General features: G+C 42.8%; 1 protein-coding gene across 11 annotated transcripts in view; it reads right to left on the bottom strand.

Moving 5' to 3' along the window:
* AMOTL1 (angiomotin like 1) overlaps positions 1 to 24,686 on the bottom strand; it is a 175,618-nt gene that overhangs the window by 63,988 nt on the left and 86,944 nt on the right. For 10 of the 11 annotated variants that reach the window (XM_067750736.1, XM_067750738.1, XM_067750735.1 and 7 more), the window contains 2 exons: positions 10,636 to 10,782; positions 5,589 to 6,519 (listed from right to left, as the gene is read on the bottom strand). In XM_067750736.1, coding sequence (XP_067606837.1) covers positions 5,589 to 6,519; positions 10,636 to 10,782 — 1,078 coding nt within the window. Of the gene's footprint in view, positions 1 to 5,588; positions 6,520 to 10,635; positions 10,783 to 11,038; positions 11,144 to 24,686 lie in introns of those variants that run through there. The other variant, XM_067750745.1, reaches the window with a different exon arrangement.

Genomic DNA, 24,686 nt, shown 5'->3' with positions numbered 1-24,686 from the left:
AATTCACCGGCTAAGTGACACCAAATAAAACTGGAAATCCTTGGCCGTGGTCGAGTGTTTACACTCATGGGAGAGGCACCGTGTGGCAGAGAGGTCCAGGGCTGCACCCCGGCTCCCGCACTTCCAATCTGGTGCCCGTGACTAAGTTACTGTAACCTCTCTCTCTCAGCCTACGTTTTTATCATATCATAAATCCCCATATCATAAAATGGGGATATTCACAGTATCCATCCCTGAGAACTGTTTTGAAGATGTAGGAGGAGGACCCACACCGTGCCTGAGGCCTATGCTACCACTGCCTCTGTTCCATTGTTACCTGAGAAGGGTGGAGATGGAGTTCCAGAAACTGGAAAAGCAGAGCAAGTATTAGAGAAAACAGGTTTTAGTTTATTCTGAAGCCATGAAAATATACAGATCATATGAACACAAAAATACCAAGGGCCAATTTTCAAAATCAAATCAATCTAACTAGTCAAATACACGGCCCCCGCCAAATTAACCAAGCTAATAATTGCAAATGAAAATTAAAAATTAACACAATTTGCCTATTACATTAGCAAAGGTTTTGTAATTATAATGACTAATGTTGGTCATAGGGCAGTGAAACAGGCACTACAATATTTTCATAAAGTTATCTGGTATCAGAAGTCATTAAATATTTAACTAAAATTTACCCAATAATTTCATTTCTAAATAATGATGCCTAAAGAAGTAAACCAAAATATGGAAAATTCGATGTGCAGGATGATGGTCTCTATACTATTTATAGAGAAAAAGATGTAAATGATATAATTTATGAAATATTATGCAGCAACAGAAAGGATGGTTATGAAAACAAACATTGTAGAAAAAAACTTGTAATACAATACTATCTAAAAAGAGCTAAGATACTAAACGGAATATAATCTATGATGACAACATGTGAAAAAATTAATTTGTACAGGAAAAATGTTAACAGTGGTTGTATTAAGAAAGTAAGATTAAATAATCTTTTAGCATCTTTAGTTTCCACTTTCGGAAATATGGACAGATTTCTTTGGAAAACAAACATACATTTGACAACTGTGCTCCAAACTGCTTTGATGAAAGTCAGATCATCCACTGGTATTCATTCGTGCATTCACTTCCATTAACGGTACAGACTGCGTAAGCCAAGTCACAACTCTTAGAAGTGCTCTGTTTCTACAAAATGTGTCAGCGTTAATATCAAAATTCTTCCTTTTCTTTATTTTTTTTAAAGCCTAATTCTCCAGAGAACAACCTGTCCAATTCTCACCTTGTCCTTATTTATATCCATTTCCACTTTCAGGTTGAAGGAAACGGAAGAAAGGGCAGGAACAAAACCAGAGTCTCTATCCATGGCCACTCATGGTCCCTGGAGGTCCCCACCAGCCACCACAGTGGGGCCAGGTCGCCCTAGTCCCTCCATCTCCCCAGCCTCACTAGCACGCTCATGAAAAAGGCCAAGGTGTGCAAGTCAAGTACACCTTGACTGGTGGTCTCTCCATGGGGTTTCCCACAAAAGGAGTCCATAAGCCACCATATCTTCCATCATTCACAGATCAGAGCAGGTGAGAGAATTTGTAAGCTATGGTGACTCAGTAATGAAGGCAAAAGAACTCCAAGTTCTTCCTCATCTTATCTTAAGCTCTATGCTCTTTGGACCTTTCCACCTCTAGGCAAAACGAACTGAAGTCTCGACAGGCTGATGGGTTGGATCAGAACACTGAACATTCACAACATACTGAGGCCGTTTTTGCAGCACGCGGCCCGGACGTGGACCCAGTAATCTCAGTCAGACTCAGAAGAGTCTGAGATTACTGAGTCTCTCTGACTCAGAAGAGTCTGTGATGTATTGACCCAACAGCCTGCAGCTTCCCAAACCATCACTATTAATGACAAACTGATAACCCGTTAAGCATAAGGGAATGTGTCAGTGAAATTAAAAGGAGCCCTGCTCTTCTCGTGGGTCAAAGGTAACTTGAACATCACACACTGCTGAACTTCAGATCCAACCCTTGGAGCTCAGGCCACACTGAAGGTGTCTGAAGCAGGGCTGGTGTGGACGCAACTTTGTTTACCCTGTCGGCCAAAGGTTGCACTGCTGGAGTCATGCTGGCTAGGCATGGCCAGGCTCACAAAGGAGCCTTGTAGCTCTGCGGCCCAGCCTCCATGGCCTGTCTGTTACGTCTTCTGGGACATTTTGATGTGTCATGTGGACCCAGCTGTCAAGCCTGGCAATCAGGTCAAATCCTTTATACATTTCTTCTTCTTTTTGATGTCATAACTTTGAGACAAATGACACCGCCCACCAATAACCGGCTAGCCCTCCAGGAAGGGCTTCCCTCCTCCCCTTACTGTGTCTCCCACTCACAGCACATCTACTGCCAAATGACAAAAAGCAAAATGACCCACTTTATGCGTTGCCATTTAACAAAGAATAAAGCCGGGCAGAAGGAAGGAGACTGGGTCTGGGGATATTTTCACTTTCTATCAGGCTCTAGAGGCTGACTTAAACAAATGCGAACTATCACAAACCGGACTCTGATATGATTCTGGGATAAACATCATGGATTATTTAGCTCTGACAAATCAATGTTCTAAAAACCAGAGATCTGAAGATTTATTTTTCTTCTTCAAACCTGATAGTTTTTAAGTTTAAATTTCTCCCTGGCTTAAGGAACCATAAAAGGGTAAGAATAAGAGCCCTCCCGGGCCCCATCTTGATTCCCCAGTGGGGTCAGACTGTGCCCACTGAGTTCTGCTGCCTGTCGGGGGCCTAAAGGTTGGTATAGTGCTTCCCAGCTGCCATCCCCCACCGAAGGCAGGGAAATGTGTCAGCAGCTGGGAAGTAAGTGGCAGGCCCATCAGCCAGCTCTCTCTCTCTGCCAAGGCCCAGTCACTCCCTTTTTGCAAGATGTACGGCCAAAGTATGCCCTGCACACTGCCATGGGGGTGGCACGGGGAAATCTCAGCTCATTTGATTTAGAAACAGATGAATAAAGCCTTTGGTGAGAATGAAGACATATCCAGGATAGGCAGTGGCCACTTGTCTTCTCTTCCCATGCTCCATGCTCTCCCTGAGCAGAGCAAGCTCAGAAACATCTAAATGCTGGCGATTCCCAAATGTCTATCTCCAGACCCAGTTTCTCTCCTGAGAGCTTGTTTTCCAATTGCCTTATTTCCAGCTGCCCTATTATTCCTCAACGTCCACAGCTAATCAATCATTAAATGATATCAATTCTATTTCTCTTAGCATATAAGGCTCCCCTATACCTATGTCCTCAAACCGAGGTCACCCTCACCAAGTCTTATCTGGACAATGGACCCAGTCCCTGAGGCCCTCCTGGCCTCCAGTATCCCCTTCCTCTAATTCATCCCTCGCTGCCATTGAAGTCAGCCTAGTAAACATCAACACAGTATCTACTGAAAAACACTGGTTCTCCTAATTGTTTACGGATAAATTCTGAACTCTTTAGTATGACAGTCAAAGACCTTCACCAACCGGTCTCAACTTCCCTGTCCAAACACACCTTCTGCTACTTCTTACCCCACCAGTGCTCTGCATTATTGCAGCTCACGCCCGGCAAAACCTCCAAAGCTTTTTGTCTGAAGAAACGGCATCTCCCCTGCATAGTACCTACCGCTACTTCACCTCTACCCCACAGCTCTTATTTATTCTTCAAGACCCAACTCAAATGTCACCTCCTCTGTGAAGCTCTCCCTAAGTCCTACAGCTGTGAGTCACACTACCCTCTCTGGTGCCCTAATGCTCTCTGCATATTTCTATCCTAAAACAGCCCACTGCACCACGAGGATCTGTTAAGATGCTGGTTTCCCCCAAGACGATGCTGGAAGGACCTTGATGGTAGGAACCATATCTTTATCTCTGGACCAGGTACAGGGTTGCACAGAATACACACTCGGTAAGTGTTGTTGAATCCATCAACAGATGGAGGAGGAATTAAGGCAATGGAGGAATAAGATTTTGACAGTCAGGATACTTGAGCCTTGCTCCAGCTGCCTCAGAGTCGAGTACTGTGGGAATTTAGTTTCTCATCTGTTGAATTACGGGGGTGAGGCTATATGATTTCTATGGTCCCTTTAACTCCTCTGTTCTAGAATTCAGACTACATTTTCCTTTAAAATCTACAATGAAGAAAGACTCTATAAAACCCCATGGTAATAATATGTTCCAGGAGTTTGGACACGCTCCACAAAGCCAGCCAGGAAAATTGCTGCTCTGCCAGGCCACTGGGCTGAGCTCCCAAGGATGGCCAGCAATGGAGGCTCCTCCCCTAAACTCATAAATCCCCCGCTGCCTTCCGTCACATTTGGAGAAAATACCCAATTGCCCTCTTTTCTGTTTCACTCTGCATATTTCGGGCAAAATGCTGCTTATTAAATATTATGCACAAGAAAACAAACAACGACAAAAAGCTAACACGCCTTGAAAATAATGAGTGCTAAAAACAGGAATTAAACCACTAGGCTTACTATGGAAAACAGTATGGCGGTTTCTCAGAAAACTAAAAATAGAACTACCATATGAACCAGCAATTCCACTCCTGGGTATATATCCGAAAAAAACAAAAACACTAATTTGAAAAGATACACGCACCCCAATGTTCACAGCAGCATTATTTACAATTGCCAAGATATGGAAGCAACACAAGTATCCATCAGCTGATCAATGGATAAAGATGTGGCATATATATACAATGGAATATTACTCAGCCATAAAAGAAGAATGAAATAGGCGCTGCCCTGGTGGCACAGTGGTTGGGAATCCACCTGACACTGCAGGGGACACGGGTTCGAGCCCTGGTCCGGGAAGATCCCACATGCCACGGAGCAACTAAGCCCGTATGCCACAACTACTGAGCCTGTGCTCTAGAGCCCGTGAGCCACAACTACTGAGCCCTCGTGCCACAACTACTGAAGCCCACCCACCTAGAGCCCGTGCTCCACAACAAGAGAGAAGCCACCGCAATGAGAAGCCCGTGCACCACAACAAAGAGTAGCCCCCGCTTGCCGCAACTAGAGAAAGCCCACGTGCAGCAACGAAGACCCAATACAGTCAAAAATAAATATAAGTAAATAAATAAATAAATTTATTTTTTAAAAAAAAGAATGAAATAATGCCATTTGCAGCAACACGGATGGACCTAGAGATTATCATAATAAGTTAAGTCAGACAGAGAAAGACAAATACTGTCTGTTATCACTTACATGTGGAATCTAAAAAATACAACAAACTGGTGAATACAACAAAAAGGAAGCAGACTCACAGGTATAAAGAACAAACTAGTGGTTACCAGTGAGGAGAGGGAAGGGGGGAGGGACAATGTAGGGGCAGGGGATTAAGAGGTACACACTATTAGGTATAAAATAAGCTTCAAGGATATATTGTACAACATGGGGAATACAGCCAATATTTTATAATAACTATAAATGAAGTATAACCTTTAAAACCTGTGAATCACTATACTGTACACCTATAACATATAATATACATCAACTATACTTCAATAAAAAAGAATTCTTTTTAATTAAAAAAAAAAAAAACTTCTAGGCTTGATAATCACCTCGTTACCCCATACTCTGGGGGTGGCTGGTACCTCAGGACGGCCACTTCTGTCCTCGCAGGCTGGGGAGCAGGGTAAGGCTTGACCATCTCGTGGAGCATTCCCGGGTGCTGGTCACTGTAGAAAAGTCCATGCTCCTGGGTCTTGCCCACCGGGGACATCATTGGCTTGGTCTTGAAGGGGTACTCGGGTGGAGGACCTCGGGGGTCCAGCACTTTAGCTGCAGGCTGGGCTGGGGAGGGCCCCCCGCCCGCCTTGAACCCCTTTCCGGTCCCTGGGCCAGGGAGGTGTTGCTTTGCACCGTTCCTCTCCAACGACAGCTGCATGATCCTCTCACTGAGAGAGCGGACGTGGCCCTGCTTGAGCTCCTTCAGCGCCTCGTCCTTGTGCGCCTGTCCGCTGTTGGCGCGGTTCACCGTGGGCCTGCCCTCAGTCCGCGCCTTCTGACTGGCGCCCCCGGCCATGTAGTAGCCGTGACCCACAGCCCCCTGCTGCTGCGGCGGCGGCGGCGGCGGCTGCTGCCCCCGGAAGAACTGGGACTGCGCTTTGGCCTCCTCATACGTGGGCAGTTCCTCGTTGTTCTGCTGAGGCTGCGTGGACCGCACCTGTTTCTCCATCACCGTGTTGTCCACCTGGTGTTCCTGACCCTGCGGTTCCTGGCGTGCCGACTGGTAGACCATTTGTGGGTCTTCTTGAGTGAGGTTTTCCGTGGAAGAAAAGTTGTTTGTGGGGTGGGCTGGTCCTGCACTCCCTGTGGCCTGGTGCTGAATGGCCAGCAAGTTCATGTTCTCAGTCGGGGTACCATAGCGCAGTTGCTCCTGGATCAGCCGCTGTAACACTGTTCCAGCTGCCGCATCCTCGGAACCTCTCATTTCCACCTCTGAGATCCTCAGGAAGTTCGGCGGGTGTAAGTTACAAAGAGGATCCTCAACTAGAAGGTAAACACGGGAAAAAGATGTCAGGCTGTTCCACGCAGATATAGGTCTGGACGTACATGGTGAATAACGGACTTTCTAACGACAGAGGCATTTAAAGATTTCCAGTACACCGTCACTCCCATTTACCCTACAGTTTCTCATGGAAGCATCTCTCCAAATCAAAGTGTCTCTACTACTCTCCCTTCCCTTGCCTACCGTTTTCTCCTAGACCTTGCTCGGGCCTTCAAGCCCTCCCTTTCCTTTAAGCTCTCCACCGACTCCTTCTCTTCATCATATAAACAGGTCAAGTCTTTCCCAACTTAAAAAAAGAAAAAGCAAAAAAAACAAGCAAAACTCAGAACCAAACAAAAAGAAACCATCTTTTCATGGCTCTACATAAACCTCTAAGTGCCACCCTGCAGCTCTCCTCCCCTTCTAATCGTCCTCAGAAAGCAATCGATACTTGCCATCTCCACTTTCCGAACGTGCCGTCCACTGCCCTCCCTACCGCTCTGATTAGTAATCATTCCCAGGGAGAACTTTCCAGCCTAACCTTTCTGAAGCATTTAGCATGTTGATTATCCACTTCTTGAAATGCTCTCCTCACTCAGCATCCAGGCCACCCCCTCTCATGGTTCGGGATCCTGCTGTTTCTCCGTACACTCCATCTCCGGCTCCCTTTTCTCCACCTGCCCCTTAAATTCTTTCCCACAGCTCTGCCCTGAGCACTCACCCACCCTCACTTTGACAGATTCTCATCTCATCCACCGCTCGTCTGAACCTACTGACCCACGGCCCACCCATTTACAACCACCAGCCGATGGCCCACAGGTCCTCCAAACTCGACGTGTCTTCCTCAGCCCATCCAAACAACCCCTGGATCCCTGCCTCGTCTACTCTTTGCCAAGCCAGAAACCTGAGAGTTTTCCAAAATTCCTTTCTCTCCCTTACCCCCAACATCTGGTCAGCGCCTGCCTGTCAATTCTGCCTCCGAAATGAAACATCTCTCCCAACTCTCCCCTTTATTCCCCTGCCAGTCTCCAAGTTCATTATCAATAACCACAGTACAACCACAAAAAACATTCTTAAGGAGCATATGATGTGCCAGGTATTGTACTAAATTCCCTCCTTTATTTAGTTTAGTCCACATAGAATCGCATGAGGCAGGTATTAATTCCCCCATCTTACAGATAAGGAGAGAGGTTTAGAGGAGGTAAATCACCAAGGTCACAGAGGTAGGAAGAGACAGATCCAGGATCCGACTCATTCCACGACGAAATCTGTGTTCATTCCGCAGGACAAGCCCGTGGAGCCTCACACCCAAACCATTCCAAGAGCCCCCTCATCTATTTCTCTGACACTAGGCTCTTTTCCACTTCCAAACCCACCCCCTCAGACTCCAACTTATCTTCCCCACTGCCCTAAGATTGTTCAAACCGGAAAACTTAATCATATCACTCCTCTGCACAAAATTCCTCGCCAATTAATTATAGGATGAAACTGACAGTCCATCACAGGGTGTAGCAGGCATTGCTTTGTCCATCCTGCAACATTTCATGCCATCACTGGCCTCCTCACCGGCAACCCCTTGGAGTTCAAGTTCCAGCAATACCCTAAGAAGTTCCCAGACATGCTAGCTCTCTCAGGCCTCCAGGACTTTGCTCCCATCCATCCCCCTGCCTAGAAAGATGCATCTCACCACACCCTTCTTGGGAAATTCCTAGACATGCTTTGAGTGATGGCTCCAAAGCTACCTTCTAAGTAGAACCCTTCCTGCTGTAGCCCAGCAGGCTTGAGCCCTCCTTCTCCAATGTCCGGGCTCCATTATTATACCTCCCTTAGAGCAATCATCACAATAGATGGCACTGGCAAGACTTTGAGCAAATCACTTGCTCTCTTAGAGCTCAACATCCTCCCCTGTCAATAGAGGGAGCTGAGCTAGCCCCTTAGAGATAAGCAGCCTTAGAGACAGCAGCCTTCACTCTTAACAATTCTACGCAGTGATGGTTCTTTGTTTTTACATATGCACAGGACACATCATTTTCCCCCAAACCGTCTTTCTTCCCCAAGGTTGCCTTTTTTTTTTTTTCTATGAATGGCATCCTCATCAGAGACAACCAGATAGAAATTTCAGATTCAATTTTGATCCTTTTGTCTCCTTTGCTCCCTACATTTAATCAAGTGCCAAGCACTTTTCAGTCCACAGCGAAATGAGGAAAAATGAAGGTGGTGTGATAAGTGAAATGAGAAAAAATGAAGGTGGTGTGATATGCTTATAAGATATAGAAATACACATATACATGTGTATATACCTAGACATAAGTCATTGGGTTTATTGTCTTCTTTGGGCAAGGGATTCTGTCAAGGATTACATCCCTCTTACACTTTTCAGTATTAAAATATGAGAAAAGGAGACCATAGATGACATTTTGAGTGTCTCTGTAACAGCAAAGACTGCAGCCCCAGCTTCCATGCCCTCAGCTACTCCCCGGGTTCCAGTCCCCTAACCAGTTGTCTAAATGTCCTGAGCAGCCTAATATCTCTTGCCTCTGGCCTCTTCTCCTTTTGATCAACACTGTATTTATCTGTATTTGTCTACTAGAATTCAAGCACCAGAGAACAGAGAGTTTTATCTGTTACGTTCACATGCTGTATACCCAGTGCCTAGAATACTACCCCAATATACAGAAGGCATTCAGGAAAGAATTGTGGGGGGCAGGGATAAATTAGAAGTTTGGGATTAACATATACACACTACTATACATGAAAGCGATAAACAACAAGGACCTACTGTATAGCACAGGGAAGTATATTCAGTATCTTGTAATAACCTATTATGAAAAAGAATCTGAAAAAGAATAGATATATAGACAGATAGATAGATATACATATAACTGAATCACTTTGCTGTACACCTGAAACTAACATAGCATTGTAAACTAACCATACTTCAATTTTAAAAAGTGGTTAAAAAAAAATAATAATTGCCAAGTAAAGAACTTTACAGACTGGTTCCTGAAGCTCAACTCTGATCAACCCCAAAATCACACCTCTGTGACCTCAGGCAAATTACTTGGCTTCTCTGAACCTTTCTGCTCTGTATAATGGTCAGGCTTCATACCTGCCTCACAGGACGGCATGTGGAGTAAATTCAAACTTATTCCTCACCTTCAGAGAAGGTGTACAGTAACTGAGATTTAAACCAGAAGTTCAACAACAAAAATTTTTAAACAACAAAAACAGATCATTGAAAGTCCACACAAGATGAATTGCCAAATAACTGTAATAAGTGATAAACAACCCTAGGAGAGCGATTAACAGTGTGGGTTGAGTTCAGCCATCACTCACTCTACAAATACCAACTGCCAACCTGTTATAGTCAGGCATTCTGATAGGTGCTGGGGTTAGGAGAGTGAAGTGGACAGTCCTTACCTTCAGGGCTTAATGAAACAAGCAAATTCAAATAGAAATCAACATTTTAAAATAAAATGAATAAAAATTCAAATAAAAATATATATCCAAAGGAAAAAGATTTTTTTGGATGAATAATAAAAGGAATGGTGTCTCATTAAGCATGAAAACTACTGAATTTCCTTTTCATAAGCACATTTGGCAAGAACCCTGAGATCTTCTTTAAAGTGGTTTTGAAGATTCCTTTTCATGGTTTAACCAATCTCATAAACCCTCAAAAATAGGCAGAAAGTTTTTACAAAGGAAGCAGTTCCTTCCTGACTATAGTTTTGAATTTCTCTGAATTTCTGAATCATTTGCAAAAAGAGGTGAAAATGAAAGCAGAGAAGAAAAAAAGGAATGAAAGACTCTGGGAAAGAATACAAAAGAATATTTAGGAATTAGAAGAAAATGAAGGCATAAGTGGTATAATTCTGAAGTTCCTACATACTTAGGAACTCTGTTGAGAGGGTCACATATTATAGTAAAACAGTCTATTAAAACCTTGTTAATGTTTACCAAACATTAAAAATAAGGCACCTACCAATACAGAGACAACCAATAATTCAATATGCTGATATTTAAAAGAAGGATAGAGAAAAAATTATGCAAAAGAGCGAAAAATGAGAAACATAAGATTGTTCTGCTTTTCCAACACAAGTGCCAATAAAAGAACTTACCAACTTTTTCCCTGATGCTACTGTTTGCCTCCACCGTCAAAGATGCTTCATGCCTCCCAGAATAGAGCTGAAAGTCTGGGAAAAAGTAGTTGGGGTCTTCCAGAATCTGGATGGGACTACTGGGGCTGTAACAGGCAGGAGGGGGACCTGGGGGCAGAAAGCAAAGTGCATATTAGTGCCAATGAAGTCCTCCTCTCCCTCTTCGCCGTGTGAGTCACACTAGCTGTTCTCCCACACACATTTCCACTGGCAGTGGCAGCTCTGTCTTTTCGATTCATAAAATTCCAAAGTTACTATTCAGAATCATCACAAGTCTAGCCACCCACCAAAATGACCCGTGAGGTCACAATAACAATTTTCAAGACACGCTGAGTGAAGGCAGGGACCCTTTCTCACAACCTACTTCCAAGGGCAGCAGCAGAAACACTGGCAGAAATCAAGTCCCCTGAGGAACTGGACAAGTCACCAAGTTTGGAAAGGTCAAGGTGGGGGACAGAAAGGAGGGAGGCAGGGAGGCCAGAAAAGGAAAACTAAAAGGGGAAGGGCAGCTGTCTCTTGGAATGTATGAAAGATGCAGAGAGGGGTGGTCATTTTGCCAGACCACGTGTTAGCAAGGGCCTGTCCCAACCCAGGACAGAGCGCTCAGCCCCACTCTGAGGGTTCTGGAGCCTCGGGTGGCAGTGTGAGCCCGGGTCATGGGTTCTGGCCCTCTGCCCGGCACTGACCTTTTTCAGCTCCTCTGTATCTGCTTCACACTCAAAGAGGAGTGTGCTTCCTGTTTCAATTAAACGTGACACTGTGTTCAATTCTACAGTCACTGAACATGAGATACCATGACAGCAACACTGATCTGGCATCTACAACATCATGGGAATACTCAGCAGCATGGGTCTGGGCGGTCTTTCCTCTCTGCACTCGTTTCTTTGCATGGGCACCAAGTTGAAGGCTCTTTCTGGCAAAAGTAACTTAGTTTACTCTGGGGAAAGACTCAGGCTATTTTTTTTTTTAATTAAAATCCTTGCCCCCAAGGATTCCTTAATATACGCAAATCAATCAATGTGATACACCGTATTAACAAATTGAAGAGTAAAAACCATATGATCATCTCAATAGATGCAGAAACAGCTTTTGACAAAATTAAGCACCCATTTATGATAAAAACTCTACAGAAAGTGGGCATAGAGGGAACCTACCTCAACATAATAAAGGTCATATACGACAAACCCACATTAAACATCACTCTCAATGGTGAAAAACTGAAGCATTTCTTCTAAGATCAGGAATAAGACAAGGATGTCCACTCTCGCCACTATTGTTCAACGTAGCTTTGGAAGTCCTAGCCATGGCAATCAGAGAAGAAAAAGAAATGAAGAGAATACAAATTGGAAAAGAAGAAGGAAAACTGTCACTGTTTGCAGATGACATGATACTATATAGAGAGAATACTAAAGATGCCACCAGAAAACTACTAGAGCTAATCAGTGAATTTGGTCAAGTTGCAGGACACAAAATTAATGCACAGAAATCTCTGGCATTCCTATACACTAACGATGAAAGATCAGAAAGAGAAATTAAGGAAACAATCCCATTCACCATTGCAACAAAAAGAATAAAATACCTAGTAATAAACCTACCTAAGGAGGTAAAAGACCTGTATGCAGAAAACTGTAAGACACTGATGAAAGAAATCAAAGATGACACAAACAGATGGAGAGATATATCATGTTCTTGGATTGGAAGAATCAATATTGTGAAAATGACTCTACTACCCAAAGCAATCTACAGATTCAATGCAATCACTTTCAAATTACCAGTGGCATTTTTTACATAACTAGAACAAAAAATCTTAAAATTTGTATGGAGACACAAAAGACCCCGAATAGCTAAAGCAGTCTTGAGGGAAGAAAACGGAGCTGGAGGAATCAGACTCGCTGACTTCAGAGTACACTACAAAGCTACAGTAATCAAGGCAATATGGTACTGGCACAAAAACAGAAATATAGATCAAAGGAACAAGACAGAAAGCCCAGAGATAAACCCATGCACCTATGGTCAACTAATCTATGACAGAGGAAGCAAGGATATACAATGGAGAAAAGACAGTCTCTTCAATAAGTGGTGCTGGGAAAACTGGACAGCTACATGTAAAAGAATGAAAGTAGAACACTCCTTAACACCATACACAAAAATAAGCTCAAAATGGATTAGAGACCTAAATGTAAGGCCAGACACTATAAACCTCTTAGAGGAAAACAGGAAGAACACTCTTTGACGTAAATCACAGCAAAATCTTTTTTGATCCACCTCCGAGAGTAATGGAAACAAAAACACAAATAAACAAATGGGATCTAATGAAACTTCAAAGCTTTTGCAAAGCAAAGGAAACTACAAACAAAACAAAAAGCAACCCTCAGAATTGGAGAAAATATTTGCAAATGAATTAACCGACAAAGGATTATCTGCAAAATATATAAACAGCTCATGAAGCTCAATATTAAAAAAACAAACAACCCAATCCAAAAATGGGCAGAAGACCTAATCAGACATTTCACCAAAGAAGATATACAGATGGCTAAGAAGCACATCTTATTAGAGAAATGCAAATCAAAACTACAATGAGGTATCACCTCACACCAGTTAGAATGGGCATCATCAGAAAATCTACAAACAACAAATGCTGGAGAGGGTGTGGAGAAAATGGAACCCTCTTGCACTGCTGGTGGGAATGTAATTCAGCCACTATGGAGAACAGTATGGAGGTTCCTTAAAAAACTAAAAATAGAATTACCATATGACCCAGAAATCCCACTACTGGGCATATACCCAGAGAAAACCATAATTCAAAACCACACATGCACACCAGTGTTCATTGCAGCACTATTTACAATAGCCAGGTCATGGAAGCAACCTAAATGCCCATCGACAGACGAATGGATAAAGAAGATGTGGTACATATATACAATGGAATATTACTCAGCCATAAAAAGGAAAAAATTGGGTCACTGGTAGAGACATGGATGGATCTAGAGACTGTCATACAGAGTGAAGTAAGTCAGAAAGAGAAAAACAAATATCGTATACTAATGCATATATGCGGAATCTAGAAAAATGGTACAGATGAACCGGTTTGCTGGGCAGAAATAGAGACACAGATGTAGAGAACAAACGTATGGACACCAAGGTGGGAAAGCAGCAGCGGGTGGGGCTGGTGGTGTGATGAATTGGGAGATTGGGATTGACATGTATACACTGATATGTATAAAATAGATAAGTAATAAGAACCTGCTGTATAAAAAAATAAATAAAACAAAATTCAAAAGTTCAAAAAAAATAAAAGGCCTTTTCTATTAAAAACTATATATATATAGACATATATATAGACATATATATGGTAGCTAAACATGAATATCAATTAGATTAGTTACAAATACAAGGAAAAACAATTTAGAGAGTTAACGGCTAAGGACATCTTAGTGCCTTTTCCGTTAACGTGTGACTATAATGGATCATTGTATAGTTTGCCCTGGTCTTCTCCTCATCACGTGTAGAATTAATCCATATCAAAACTTTCTTGTACCCAAACCTGAAGGTTTGTCCACAGCTGTCCAAAGTTTACCTCGACAGCTTCTCTTCCATCCTGGATATCCTTTCCCTAGCATTCTGGACAATGAACCCTCCCCTCTGATTCTCCACTGTTGGTGGAGATAAGATAGATGGTACAAAGCATGCCAAGAGACTTCACAGGGTGGCGGCCCCTCATTGGGTCATCAGAATCCAAATTTTGCCAATTCATTAATTTACCATGAGAAACACAACCGCCAGAGGGAACAGTCTCTTATGCCCTCCAGGCCAGCCAGCACATTTACTGTTTTGACATTTCCACAGGAAGCCAAATTACAACTTGGAAGTTGCATGGTGAGCAAGGAATCCCAGTAAGGGAGGCAGATGCATGATCAAATGATGGATGCGAATAGGTAGAGTTGTCTGATGCCTCCATATCCCTCAAAGGAATTTTCCCACCCAGACACCCAAGCAGCACCCATTTCACGGTGGCAATTCACCCGAGTTGTAGACAAAGCTTTTAGGAAAAATATTATCTGAGATGCTTGTGTTACTGACTGTGGAACCCGAAAAGGAGTGGGCAATACCAAGCCTCAGAATTAAATCTGATTACTTTGGTCTATAGTTCCAACAGAAATTGTTTCAACATTTAGTCAGCATGTGCCTGGTATGTTCTACGTGCCAGGCACCATGCTAGAGTGATAAACAAGACAAGAACTCTGCCGTCAGGAGTCTCATAATTCATTAGGAAGCAGACATGTTGGCCGGCAGTTACGAGGCAGGGTAGCGTTGGCTGTAACAAAGGCTTGTTCTAGATACAGTGGGAGCTCAGGACAAAGGGCCTAACCCTGCCTAAAGGTCAAGAAAACCTGCACAGAGGCCAAGGAGCTTAAGCTGATCCTGCTTCAGTATCTGATTTTCACAAGGAAAGAAAATGCATTTTTATGATTATGTATTACCAATAATACAATCACATAGAGGACTGCTGTTAGTCTTATGGTACATTTCTGTTTAATTTTATACATTAAGATTTGTACATACAAATTTGGAATCACACAGTGTCATGCTGCTGTCACTTAGCAGGATAACACGAGTTGTTCTCCTGTGATGTAATAAAAATACATTAAAAAAAAAAATCCTTGCCCCAGAGGTAATTCCATTAGAAGAAAAATCATGTTTTACAGCCATCACTTCAAACAGGTCATTTGCAATTTCTTGCTAGGATTGTTATCTACCCATTTCCCATAAGGCCCAAGCTAGTAGTAAGCAACTAATTATTCTAAGAGGCTGTAAGATAGAAATTTACTCAACTTCTTCCTGAGTTTCTCTACCTCAACCCACAAAATAATATTTGCGCGTGTGCTCACATGTATCGTAAGCATGTTCAGACTAGAGAGAAAAAGAGAAAAAAGATTTTGACAACCAGAATATTTATCTTACAATGTTAAAATAAATAATGTAGTTGTGACTTAGATCTTAAGGATGAATAAAAACCGAGTGTGAATGACATACTATGTAAAGATCAGCCTAAAATGACAGTTCCAATGCCTGTGACAGTATCTGTCAGCGTTCTCTTTTTGGCCGACCGACAAAGGACTACCCTGGAAAGAAACTCAGCCCTTTCTGGGCCTCATCTTCTACATCTATAAATCTAAAAGTCAAGGCTAAAATTAGGAATTATCGATGGCCTGGATCCAAAGGCAAATCCTGGCCTGGCTTCTACTTCAGGCAGGTGGAAAATACTGGTGGAAAGTTGGAGAGACACACAGAGCAACCTTGGCCACCTATTAGGATCACCTGGGGAACGCTGCCAATGCCAGTACCCCAGTCTCACCCAGACCTAGTCAATCAGAATCACTGGGACAGGGCCCAGGCATGTGTATTTTATAAGGCTCTTCATATGATTCCGATGTGCAACCACCGCCGAGAAGCCCTAAGCAAGATGGAGAACAGTGCACATAGGCAAAGAAACAAAAAACACAAACACACCTCTGCACCCTCCGCCTCTCTCCCACCAAATCAGAGCCAGGGAGGAGTTGAGGACCCAGACACTTGAGTAAAGAAAGTGTGACAGATACACATTACTATATATAAAATAGATAAACAACAAGGACCTACTGTGTAGCACAGGGAACTATATTCAATATCTTACAATAACTTATAATGGAAAAGAATCTGAAAAAGAATATATATATATTTATATATATTTATATATACATATATTTATAAATATATATACACATATATATATATAAACTGAATCACTTTACTGTACACCTGAAACTACACAACACTGTAAATCAACTATACTTCAATTCAATTAAAAAAAAAAAGTGTGGTGTTCTCTTACGATCTGGATCAGGAATGGCATATGCCAACAGATTACAACTCTTTGGGCCAAACTGTGGCCTACCTAAGAATATACATGTGTATATGTATGGGTGTATAAAGGTGGGCGTAGGGAATGTGTGTATGCATAGATACATGCTTTCAACATGGAGCCCAGGTAAGAACCCTGCAGTCAGCCATTCCTATCATCACAACACCGGTATAAACTGCTTTTCCACACCTTATCCAACGGCCTGCCGAGTGAGAGTAGGCCCCAGGGCTCCAGGCCACAGGGCGCTATAGAGAGCAGAGCTGGAAGGAGGGGCCTAAGCTCAGAGGGCACCAAAGATGCGCCGCCTCTCACCATTTCTTCGGCAGGCCTCAGTATTAAGAAGGAACTAACGCTCTTCGTATGCGCACGCACACACACACACACACACCCCTATGCAGACTGAAGGACAGGATGCCCAACTCCATATGAACAGTCATCTAAGACTCAGTGGCCCACGCACTGACCGAGAGTTCCGTTCCCACTCTGCCCCCTCTCCTTGGAATTGCAGAGAAGATGATCAGGACAGACCCTACAGACAGCCAGGCCCAGGAATCATCACTCCACTGGGCCAAGAGACAACCCAGTGAGCTATCCCAGCACTGCCACACCTGAAAGGAATCATTTCACTTCCAGCTCCCTCACCTGTAAGACAAGGTAAAATGATAATAACGTGTATCACAGGGTGGCACGACATTCCTGGGCTACACAGCAAAAATGCAAGAGAGACACCATCCGCCGTCCCACGTGCGCATAATCTTTCCCTTCCTGTTCTAGTGCAGGATCTTCGTTAGGAACTCCGGTAGCACGATTTGAGTCTGTTTTCTTATGTAAAAACATAGGGTATATAATCTAACCAACAGGGTCAAGGATCTCTGAAATCAGAAACTGGACATCAATACCTGTCATAAGCAGAAATTCGGTTTTCCTTGTTAGCAGGTCTCCAGCCCCGGGAGCAAGAATTGTGAGAAACCACAGGAGACGCCCGGACACCACCCCTACCCGTTGAGTGCTGCGAGGCCTGGCTGGGGCCCAGGGCCTAAGTGACAGTGCAGGTTTTAGGGGAGTCCACAGCTGACCAAGGATTCAACTTCTATGTAATCTGTACATGGAGTTGCCTCTCAGGGTTTCCATGTAAGTTTCTCTTGACTTAGTAACTTGCAGTCACCTACTTTCAACCCAAACCTTCATCTAAGGACCATGGCTCACACAGCTTTAGTCTGCGTGGGGAAACTGGCAGAAGCAATAGAAAACCTGCCCAGGGTCTCCCTCTGGGCAGGGGGCGGGCAGCACCTCGGGCTCCTGCCTGAAGTAAAGCTAGACATTTGTTTGTGCTGTACTCGGCAGAGGGTGAAATTCTACAATTTCAGTTTGAGGGTTCAACGTTTCTGCCTTATATTGATGATGACCCATTTCAACAAGAACAGTTCCTTTCTCTTTGCAAAAACTGCATGTCATTTCTCAACAAGAATCCTTTGCTTCTCTCTCTAAGAGCATGACTACTTTTGGCTGGCTTCTGAAGCACTGAAAACTTCCTTCCCATTATGGTTTCACTCTCTCACTTTCTTTGTAACTGTCCAGAGGCCTTTAGGTAATGTGACCCTGAACACGACTTTTTTCCCTCCCTCCACAGTAGGGATAACAAAGGCCTCGTTGTTGAAGGAAAAATGAATTAAGGTAAAAATGAAGTGAGTTTCCTGGGGGAGGCGAGAGGTACAACAAGAATCCTGGTCACCTGCTCAGCTGTTTCACCTCCACTGTAACTGATTCGTTCCCTAAGATCAGATCCGGAATCCATAAACAGACCAACGTAAGAGGCTCAGGAGTCTCCTTCCGGTGTAAACATCAGAGGACATTCAAACCGTCACCCCACTATCGTCCTGCACTCACACAGCTGGGAATCACCTGTCCTTAATTAAACTCCACTGCCAGCATGCCACTCCCTTGCACATAAACATATCGGCTACAAGCTTCAAGTTCAAATTCTGTTCGGTTTTCAAGGCTGTCTACACTCGGCCCCCTCCTTTAGCTATCAACAGTCCTGCTGGTCCCCTCAGCATCGCAGCATCCTGTGAACATGCCACCCTCATTCTCCAAGGCCCTGCTGGGAATGCCATCCTCTAGCTGCACACTCCCCTCCCCAAGTCCTCTAAAGTTTATCCCAATACATTTACGTCTTCAGGTTACCTCCCCTACAGTGGCCTGCCTTCCCCCAATGGCCACGGTAATTATGATCGAAAGCGCACAACTGAGCACTTAAACATCAACTGCCTAGTAGTTTGCAGTAGTCACTTAATACAGGCTGGTGCATCCAACAATCCCACTTCTGGGCACATACCCAGACAAAACTCTAATTTGAAAAGATACATGCATCCCTATGTTCACAGCAGCACTATTCACAATAGCCAAGACATGGAAACAACCTAAATGGCCATCGACAGAGGGATGGATAAAGAAGATGTGGTACATATATACAATGGAATACTCCTCAACCATTAAGTAGATGCACATATCTAAAAACCAAAAACAAACTCACGGATATACAGAACAGACTAGTGGTTGTCAAGGGGAAGGGGCGATGTGGGAGGGAAGGACTGGGAGTTTGGGATTAGCAGATGCAAACTATTACATATAGGACGAATAAACAAGGTCCTACTGTATAGCACAGGGAACTATATTCAATATCCTATGATAAATCATAATGGAAAAGAATATGAAAAAGAATATACATATGTATAACTGAGTCACTTTGCTATATAGCAAAAATTAAACACAACATAAATCAACTATACTTCAATAAATAAATAAATAAATAAATATATACATATATGCTGGTGCCAGTGCCCTGGTGAAGCTTGAAGACAAGGCACCATATGGGTACTTGCTACTTTCTGTATAAGGTATATGAGCCCTTACTACTTGCTGACGGATGGAGAACTTGGCATATCCTCTGGGATGATGTCACTACCAAGTTTAATGAGAGGGTCCCTTCAAAGCCAGTCTCTGAGAGTTCCTGACGATTCCCTGGCCCTCTCAGTTCTCTAAGATGAGGAAGCACTCGCTCTCCCCTTTGCAGCTGGCAGTGATGCTCTGGGGCCTTCGCTCACTGCAAAAAAACTCCCAGGTGTCACTGCACCCAAGTGCAAGACTTTCTGCCAGCTCCATGTAAGCCAAAACCACCTAATGCCTTTAAAAACAATTCCACTGAGCTTCCCTGGTGGCGCAGTGGTTGAGAGTCCGCCTGCCGGTGCAGGGGACACGGGTTCGTGCCCCGGTCCGAGAAGATCCCACATGCCGCGGAGCGGCTGGGCCCGTGAGCCTGCGCATCCGGAGCCTGTGCTCCGCAACGGGAGAGGCCACAACAGTGAAAGGTCCGCGCACCGCAAAAAAAAAAAAAAAAAATTCCACTGTCGAGATTAGAATAACCTCCTCTAACCTTATAACAGAGATTTTAACCACAAGCAACAAATCAATTCTGTGGCTTCTACCTTCCTTTTCAAAGAGCTAAGGAATTGACTGAGTGCGCCAGCGGCCTCAAAGTTAAATGTCAGCAACCGAGCCACGCCTTCGGATTCTGGCAGAACTGGAGGTTTCTCCGGGGAGGAGAATACTCTGCTCAGGGAGACAGATGTCCTAGAAACAATGTTTTTAAAGGGATCGTGGAGACTCCACGACCAGTACCTGAAAAATACGGGGTAGTCTGTTCACAAGCCCTCACGTGAAGCCAAGCTCCCTCCCTAGGGTAGCCAAGTCACACTGTTGACCCTGAGGACTGAAGGAAGCAGCCAGGTCCTGGCATCCCCCTCTATGAACGCCTGCACGCAGCACACACGCTGAAAAAAGCAAACAGGGATCTCCAACGCTAAACTGAAGGCAAACAGCTGAATACACCTTCTCACTCCCTTTCTCCCAAGTAACCATTATTTGAAACCCAAGATAGGGGGGAGTGGGGAGGAGGTGGGAGCGGGGAAGATTTCTAAAATTCCCAGCCTCTACAGATATGGTCTTCCTGGGCATGGAACTTCAGTTTGAATCCCTGGAATAATCCATCCATTGTAGAAAACAAGAAAAATAAATACACCTATTTAATTTAGACGCTCTCAAAGTGGAATTTGTGATGAATACCTTTAAAGTTGTGTTAAGTTTAACTTTGTAATGCTTCTTTAAAAATATCTCTGCGATAGTATCAGTGTGGACCAAACTACAGAAAGTATGCTTAACCTTTAAAGTAACAATTGAGTTCAACAGGGCCCTGTGATGTGAGCTATAAATAACAAAGAAATGAGTAAGACCACCCTTAGCCTTAGGATATTTTGATTCCATTCTGGAGACCACAGGCACACAACTATCCAAACTTCATCTCAGAGTAAGTGCTCTATTAAAGGGACACAAAGCTTTGGAGGCTCAGAAGTAATTCGTTACTACGCGATGATTGACAGAGGTGATTCGGAGCTAAAATAACAGGAGAAAGAGACTCCTGAGCTGAAGTGGAAAAAAGGAGGAGGATGTTAATCTGCTTCAGGGTGAGGAGAGGGTGCTAGTGAGGAAAGATGAGCCCCAAAAGGTAAAGGTGAAGCATAGGGACTGAGTCACCAAAGTGTTTGGTCTCTTTAAGCAATGGAGAATTCATTGGTGCTTGGGTATAGGTAAGGAGGAGGATGAAGCTGTATCTGCAGACCCAGAATCCAGTATTTAGGTTTAAAAGCCTATAGAGTTATCATATGATCCACCAATCCCACTCCTGGGCATATATCCAGAGAAAACTCTCATTCGAAAAGATACAAGCACCCCAATGCTCATAGCAGCACTACTTACAATAACCAAGACATGGAAGCAACGTAAGTGTCCATCAACAGATGAATGGATAAAGAAGATGTGGTACATATATACAATGGAATACTACTCAGCCATAAAAAGGAACGAAATAATGCCATTTGCAGCAACATGGGTGGACCTAGAGATTATCATACTAAATGAAGTCGGAAAGAGAAAGGCAAATACCACACAACATCTAAACTATGATACAAATGAACAGAAATAGAAAGGGGGTGGGGGACGGATAAATTAAGAGTCTGGGATTATCAGATACACACTACTATATATAAAATAGATAAACAATGAGGTCCTACTGTATAGTACAGGGAACTATATTCAATATCCTATAATAAACCATAATAGAAAAGAATATGAAAAAATATATATACATACAGGTATGTATAGCTGAATCACTTTGCTGTACACCAGAAACTAACACAACATTGTAAATCAATTGTGCTTTAATAAAAATAAATAAATAAAAGCACTAGCACATTATTTTCATAACACTACAGAAATGGAAAATAATTTAGAATTAGGTGGTTCAACTTTCAACTACTACCTATCATATCCGTGATAGTCAATCACCTCCAATTAAATACTAATAGTGTTGGAGAACCCTGAACTCACTGTGTGAGCCTTGGAAGCTGGGTCTACCACCCATTACAGAAGCCAAAAGGTCCCCTCCCTGTTCTAGCAGTTAGGAGGACCGAGGCCCAGTCAACTGATATTCCAACCAAAGACTTTGAATCTTGAGGAAATGACACAAAAACAAAGGATGCTGATAAAGTATCTATGGTAACAGTACCCCCAGGAGTCCAGGAGCAACAGTGGTATCCATGGTAGCCGCCATCATCACAAGACAAGTAGCCTAGCCCTGCCTGGGTTGCCGGTATATCTTCACCTAGGTTCCTGCTCATTTTCTGAGCCTTCCCATTAATATGTGAGCTGCCCAATATACTTCCAATAAATTCTTCTTTTGCTTAAGTTAGCCAAAGTTACTTTGCACTGCTTACAGTCAAGGACTTCTGATAGACATATATCATAGGTCTATATGTGGAATCTAAAAAAAGTATACACATGAACTTATTTACAAAACAGAAATAGACTCACAGACATAGAAAACAAACTTACAGTTACCAAAGGGGGTGGGGGAGGGATAAATTAGGAGCTTGAGATTAAAATATATATACTACTATATATAAAATAGATAAACAACAAGGACCTACTGTATAGCACAGGGAACTATACTCAATATCTTGTAATAATCTATAATGGGAGAGAATGTAAAGAAATAATATATACATTTATGTATAACTGAATCACTTTGCTGTACACCTGAAACTAACACAACATTGTAAATCAACTATACTTCAATAAAATACTTTTTAAAAAGAACTTCTTATAGATACAGAGACGTACCTTACAAGAAAATTTAATTGTTCTGACCCCTATTCTAAGAACACAACACTGTATGGTAAGTACTACATGACTTAGCACAACCTGCCTTGAATTATAGCAACTCGTGTCTATTGCCCCAAATACCCTTTGCACAAAACCTAGAGACATACTTGCAGTTTCCCCGAAGTTTCCTCCATCTGGAGGGCCTTTCTCCCTTTACGGAAAAAGGAAACTCTTACTTCGGCACACTCTAAATGCTAAAATATATACCCTGACTATCCAAATGTCTCTGGAAGCCCTCCTCTAGTGCCACTTCCTCCAGGAAGTCATCTACCCCTCCTCCCCCAATTTTGTATATGCCACTCACCTGCATTCCCATCACATTTCATGCATATTTATGCCGCAATATATTACATTGCCTGTGTATTTCATTTTTTTAGTTTTTTTTCTCTCCCCATTAACTTATAAGTTGATTAACAGCAAGGATCTTGCCTTATTCACCTCTTGTATCTCCAGTTTCCAGCAGGAATAAGATCAAAGTAAGTGCTCAGTACCTATTTATTGAATCAATGACCCATCTGCATATGTTCACAGTCCCTAGCAGTTTCTAGCACATAATAGGCACTCAATAAATACACATTAATGGAATTAAGATACATTTTAAAATAACCAATTACAAACATATTCTTAATTCTACAGAGCTTAACTCAAAGGCGAGTTGTCTCTTTCAATCTACTCAGGAGACCAAGGCTTGGTAAATGCTAGTGGGGAAAAAAAAAAAGGGAGAAAGCCATCTAGTGCTAAAACAGGTTAATTACAAGCATGCTGTGATCCAAATCCTGCAGGGGCTTTGTACATGTTAGAGGTAACAACATCACAGGGATTTTGTAGCTTAAACACAAATTCACATTTAGAGAAAGGGGCTCTTTGGTCCCACTCAACACCCACAGCAGATCCCAGAGCCCTGGGACTGTGTGCTAAATACAGCCCTTGGTTTCTGCTTCCTCACATGTCTGAGAGCTGGTGCAGTCGGGAGACCTCTAAGTGTGTCCACTCATGCACCGTTAAAAAGATAAATAAATAAAAGGAGTCATTGCAGTCCCACCACCCAGAGTCACAGGGAGTATACAATGAGAGCGTCCATGGTAAAAGGACCCCACCTACCAAGAGGAAATCATTTTTTAAATGCGGGTTTTACTATCACATCCAAAGGCTACATAAATATCTTGACTCAAGTACACATAATTATCACAATTCATATTTCATGTTGATGTATTTGGTGTTTAACTTAGCTAAAACTAAAAGTACCTGGACTTCAGAGATTCCTTTCCTCAGGTAAGTTTTTTCTTTTAAACCACTTTATTAAGGTATGATTAACACATAAAAAGCTGTACACATTTAATGTATACAGCTCGATGAGTTTGGGGATAAGCATACACCGTAAAACTATCACCACCATCAAGGTCACAGACATATCCATCACGACCCAAAGTTTTCTCCCACCCCCTCTATTATTTGTATGTGTATGTGTGTGGGGGGGGGGGGTTAAGATCTTAATCTATCCTCTTAGCAAATTTTCAGTATACAATACAGTACTGTTAGCTCTAGGCACTATGCTGTATAATAGATCGCTAGACCTTATTTACTTGGATCAGTTTTAATAAATAAGCCCTATATTAATTTAATAACTGAAATTTAAATCATCTTTAAACATACCCTATTTGTTTATACTTATCTCAGGACCACAAAGGGATTCTTTTGGGTGCCCTGCCTCACATTTTGTTCCCAGTGAGGAAAACAAATTATTACTAGCAGGTAAGCTCCATTGCTCAAACGTGTTTCTATCACTGTTTGCAGACAGTAAGTACTTAATGTTTTGGGAACAAAGGAAAACAAA

The sequence above is a fragment of the Pseudorca crassidens genome, chromosome 9, assembly GCF_039906515.1.
Source record: "Pseudorca crassidens isolate mPseCra1 chromosome 9, mPseCra1.hap1, whole genome shotgun sequence".
In the NCBI taxonomy this organism is placed as follows: Eukaryota; Metazoa; Chordata; class Mammalia; order Artiodactyla; family Delphinidae; genus Pseudorca; species Pseudorca crassidens.
The sequence above is the reverse complement of the archived record's forward strand: the minus strand, read 5'-3'. Positions and strand labels throughout refer to the sequence as shown.